The 5,496-nt window shown below is 50.4% G+C and overlaps 1 protein-coding gene across 1 annotated transcript in view; it reads left to right on the forward strand.

Annotated features, from left to right (window-relative positions):
• The window catches only part of F10 (coagulation factor X), a 37,391-nt gene extending 37,145 nt beyond the window's left edge, over positions 1-246 (forward strand). Inside the window, exon 9 of the mRNA XM_011379543.1 lies at positions 1-246. Within this exon, the coding sequence (XP_011377845.1) occupies positions 1-246 (246 nt within the window).
• Positions 247-5,496: the final 5,250 nt, after the last annotated feature.

The following is a 5,496-nucleotide window of genomic DNA, read 5'->3' on the forward strand; positions in this document are numbered from 1 at the left end:
TGCGCCGGCTACGACGCCAAGCCAGAGGACGCCTGTCAGGGGGACAGTGGGGGCCCCCATGTCACCCGGTTCAAGGACACCTATTTTGTCACTGGCATCGTCAGCTGGGGAGAAGGATGTGCACAGAAAGGAAAGTATGGAGTTTACACCAAAGTCACCAACTTCCTCAAGTGGATCGATAGGTCCATGAAAGCCAAGGCTAGGGCCCTGAGCCAGCAGGAGACCCCTACACCTACTCCCCATTAAAGTGATTATCTTAATACTTGCCATTCTGAACAGGCTGCACCCTGGAATAGGTTTCCTATCTGCAAAGATTAGATCTGTATCGGTTCTTTATCCTGATTTTGTTCTTGCTCTACTGAAGTGGGAAATGAAATTTTCATTTGGAACACTAGATCTTGCCTTTCCCTCGTCAGGTTGGGAAATTTCTTCAGGAAATGTTATAATTTATAGGACAGGGGTCAAAACTCTAGAACGACTCCTTTGCTCAAAACTATGAGACGGCCGTTTCCATTTGTAGTGTGTTTTTCTGTTTCTCGTTGACCTAAACTGCTGTCTTTGCCAGCCATGCTCAGAACACTTGAGATAAATGACCAAGGTTCTGGGAGCAGAGAAAGGAGGTGCAGCAGTGGTCAGGCCAGCCCACGATTGGGCGGCCTCACCTAGGGAATCCCAGGATCGGGGTGGGATTCCCCACTGTGCCAGCGTAGCCTCCCCAGGACCTTCATTCACCTTCTAGGACTGAGACAGTGGTGGAAATATGTCCTCCAGGAGCCCTCTGTGAGCAGCAGTTTCCCTGAGAAGGAGAGGCCCAGACGGCTTCTCATTGGCAGGGACGTTTTAACATTGACTTGACCACTCGTTCTTTCTGGCTTCCTGCTGAAATCACTTGGGGCACTTTTAAAATATGTCCAAGCCCAGGCCCACCCTGGCACGGTCTCTTGAGCAGTTTACGTGTCCTTCGTCCAGGCCACAGCCAGAGCACTTAAACCAGAGGTTGTGGGGTGGGCACGGCCCCAGAAGTTTCTACAGCACCTCGGTGACCCCCGAGTGTGTGGTGTGTATTGGCAAGGGCTGCAGGAGGGCTCCCCTCTTCTCAACTAGGTCACGTCCAAATGCCAAGTCTTTCGCCATCACTGTCTGCACTGCTCTAGGCCCTTGATTTAAATGGTCATGGAAACCAAATGTGCTTTTAGAAAACAAAAAAGGTCACTTCAGCCAGACCTACCAGTTTGTTTTCCAAATGTCCCTATACAGTTTGCGTTTTGCGTAACTCTGCTAAGCAAAGTTTCAAAGTCTCACTACAAAAACTCCCCAAAATGTCAGTAGCTTTTTTTTTGTAAACAGGAGATATCGCAAGGTTAGAGTGTTTTGTAAATACGAACTATTGCAAGGTTAGAAAAATCAATGTGAACGAGTATACTGCTTCCCAGAAACGGCCTGAGGAGAGCAGGAAGCACTGAGGGTGACGTTTCTCCTCTTGCCTGCCATGACCCTTCCTCAAAGCGAGCCACTGTCAAGTAGAGAAAAAGCCTCAGACAACAGGAGACCGCCATGTCATCAGGTTGAGGGTTTTCTCTATAGCTCAGAGGTCTCTGTCCAGAGGCAAACCCCAGACACGAGTTCTTGTTTCTGGAGATTAAAGGTTGTTTGAGATCCAGAGAGAACCTGGGAGAAGTTTCACAAATAAAACCTACCTTCGCTGTCACTACTTGATCTCTCACTGTTGGCCACTGTTATTGGCGATAGAGTTCATGTGTGATGGAGAGGAAGGGAAACAGAGGCACCACAGGGGGAAGGGGAAGAAGGGCTTTCGTCGCCTCTTCCCTATCCAGAAATAGAATTCAATTCAGCAAGGTTCTAGAGGAAATAGAGTGAAGCGGTGCAGGTGGACGCCGTGGGGGGCCCTTGTTGGGGACTCACAGATGGGGTCGGCTCTGCTCATTCCTGTGTACCCTGGAACGACTTACCTCCCTCTCTGAGAATCACTGCTTCATGGGAAAACAGAGCTAATGAAGCCACCTCATCCACACGTGAACCCTAAATGTGTTCTAAGGCTTTCGCATGGGGGGACATTCCCTTACTTGCTACCGTCAGAGTTTCCGTCAGGGAAGTCATCTAAGGGGCTGCTGGGCGTAGAAGGCGAGTCCCTGAGGGCATAGAGATAAGCAGGAAGCCAAGGGTAAGGAACAAAATTGTGTGAGAAAGTAAGGGTTTGATGCCTTCCCCGAGAGTGAGGGAGAAGTTAAAATACTACAATAAAACCACCTCCTCAGCCACTGCCACCCCCACACGCATGCTGTTTCTGGGGGGAAGAAGAACAAAGGTGATAGCCTGGGAACATAGTCACCCCATAAAATGGAGCAGATTCTGGGTGGTGTTATGAAGTTCAAAGGGGTCGGGAGGCCCAGCTGAGTGTGAGTTAGGAAGCAACAGAGAGCACAAGCCAGCTACGTGGAGGCCAGGCCTAGGGCTGCTGATTCAACACCAGCGGTGGCAGTGGGTTCCCCAGAACACAGGCGACCTTCTACATGCAGGGCCTCTGGGGTGCTGGCTCACTGGAGGGCCGGCCGGTCCTGAGGCCCTGCCTGCAAGTGCAGGACACAAAGCCGGGGGCCTTAAAGCTGGATGAGCAATGGGACCATTGCAGTTGGGAGTGGCTGCTCTCCATCCCCACTGGGATGGAGCCAACTAAACGGGAACTGGAGAGTTTAAATTTTAATATTAGCAAGACCCCTGCTGCTACAGCCACCACGAAAGTCATCAGTCGAGGCAAGTCATCAATGAACACCAAAACCCTGGTGGAAAAGTCACTGAGAAACAAAATATTCGCAGTCTCAGAGCATGGCCCCAGAAATGACTTTTTAATTACAAAAAGGACAGGGCAGCTTCTTAAAATTGTCTTATATCAGTTTCAGGGATCTAGCATACTGGTTAGATATTTATATAATTTATGAAGTGATCCCCCCGATCACTCTAGTACCCACCTGGCACTATACACAGCTATTACAATATTATTGACTATATTCCCTCTGCTGTACGTACAGCCCTGTGACTATTTTCTAACTGCCAGTCCGTAACAAGGTAGCTTTATAACAGTGAGGTCTGCAGGTCACAGCGCTATCCGAGTGGCCCGTTATCACCAACAAGAGGGCCACAGACATGCTGTATCCTGACACAGTGCACTGGGAAGGGCACATATCGCTGACGTGTGAGTCTGTGAGAGGTCAATAGGGCAAATCTAGCTGAGGAAGTCCTGGGCGCTCCAAAAATGTCAGTGTCGAAAGCTACAAAACATCCGGGTACACATGAAATGAGACTTTGAAAGAAACTAACAGAATGCAGTGAGAGAGAAGAATGGCTGCAGTTCTCGCCTGATGTCCCTTAACGAAAGAGAATCCCCTGTTATACGGAGGCGTAGGGGAAAGAAGGACAGGAGAGACAGACAGGCAGAGAAGGACAGAGAGACAGGGACAGACAGACAAACAGAGAGACAGGGACAGAGGCAGAGGGAGAATGTCCACTGGGGTCTATCTGCTGTGCTGATCTACCCAAGGAAAGGGTGACCAAGAATCAGTCGAGGACGGGGTATGAGTGTGCTGTCCTTTCAGACAGGGTTCTGAGTATTTATCATCTCACGGTAATTCTCAGTTCAAAGACACACTTGGTTCTTACAAAAGGTCCCCTAAGTCCACTCCTCCACATGGCACTTGGTGCTGCAAACACCTGGCTGTGCAGGTCTTACCGAGAGGTAGGTGAGGCCCCTGGTGCTGTGGTCTGCTCTCTAGCCCTTTACGGAAAAATTTGCTGACCCCTGGCCCACCCCATCTAAGTTCAGTTTCCCTCTCCGATCTCAGTCCTCTGCTGCCCTCCTGTGGATGCCCTCCTGTCACACTAGCCTCCTTGCGATGCTTCTGGCAACTGTGCCCTCCCTCAGGGCGTAGGCGTTCTCTGTGTTCACGTTTCTCTCCTAAAGGGAGCCTCTTTAGCCTGGGCCACCGTATCTACTCTCCTTTTCTTGACAGCAAAATTGAACATTTCTCCCTCCTCCCTCCCTACTTGTTCCTTTCTCCTCTCTCCCCCAGGCTCTCCCTTCCTGCCTCCCTACACTCCTCCTGTGTGTCCCCCACACACCTAGAATGTAAGTTCCAGGCAACTGTCCTGCTCACTGTTGTATCCCCAGGCCCAGAATACCTGGCCAGGTGGGGAAGCCCACCTGAGCCTTGTTACCTGGGGCTGCGTGCATGCCGGAGGAGACTCTCTCAGTCTATCACTCTATTTCCTTGGACAGGACCTCCTGACTTCACTCCAGAAGTCTGCCCAGCTATGTCTCCCTAAATACCACACCAAGGCCCTCTTTGCCTTAGCTTTACATTTTTCTGTCTTTTCTTCCCTCTTTTTTTTCTGTCTTAAACGGAAAAATCCAGAACTGAAGCATATATTTAGAACGTTGAATTTATTCAATAAAATTCCACTTGAAATGTCCTCCTAAGGGAGAGCACTTTTCTCATTTTCGTCTTCTGTCTCCTACTTGGCTACAGGTTTTAGGACTGGTGGTCATTTTAAGCAGCTCCTCCTGTGCTGTGAGCGTGGCCCAGGGTGGACTTTGGCCCCCGTGTTTGCAGACCTGTCCCTCAGCGGCCCGGTCGGAATGGCAGGCCGCATCCAGCTGCTCCTGGTGCTCCTGGTCCTGCACTGCACTGAGCCCTCAGGTAGGCAGCTGCTGTCTAACCACATCCCTCCCAACAGCGTGGGTCTGATACAAAGGGTGTTTCCTAGGCAGATAAGCCCCTGAGTGACCAGTATGATCTTAAATCAGCCCCCTAAAGAGCCCTCCTGGTCTCTTTATCATTCACGACAAATATGTTGGAAATAACGGTGGGGCCTCCCCAAAACGATGCCGGAAGGAATTAGGAGTGTGAGAAGCTGAGTGGGTGGCTCAGTCAGCGGGGCCCAGATGGAGTGCGGGGCGGGGCGCATCCCCGCAGCCACTTCTCTGGGGGAGATAGAAGTTGTACCCCATCATCTCCACAGCTCTCCACCACCAGCTATAATGCAGGGAATCAAAAGGGCCTGCTGCCCTGTGGCCCAGGGGTCCCCAGACCCCATGGGGACGGCATTTTTTCTTAAGACAGACCTAGAGAGGAGGCTCCCCGACTATGCTCTAACATGTGGCAGCTGGAAGACTGGGAAAAGTGTGTGTCTTTACTTCCCTGTGACAGTCAATTCAGGAAGTAAGAGCCCACTCATTGCTCTCCAGGAAAAAAGGCTCCACCGGCCACTTCAGCAAGTTAACTGGTTTGACTTTCCTGTTTTGAGGGAATTATGAGCCCTGTCACCATTTTAAAATGTCTTCATTTCATATTTATCAAGACATTAAATATTATAAGTGGAGGCACTCTTGGTCTCAAGCCTTAGAAGTCTTGTCGTGTACCTATCTGCCATGGTCCTCCTTTACATTCCTTCCCATTCTGTCTCAAACTGGGGTCGTGTGTG

The sequence above is a fragment of the Pteropus vampyrus genome, unplaced genomic scaffold, assembly GCF_000151845.1.
Source record: "Pteropus vampyrus isolate Shadow unplaced genomic scaffold, Pvam_2.0 Scaffold363, whole genome shotgun sequence".
Taxonomy (NCBI): Eukaryota; Metazoa; Chordata; class Mammalia; order Chiroptera; family Pteropodidae; genus Pteropus; species Pteropus vampyrus.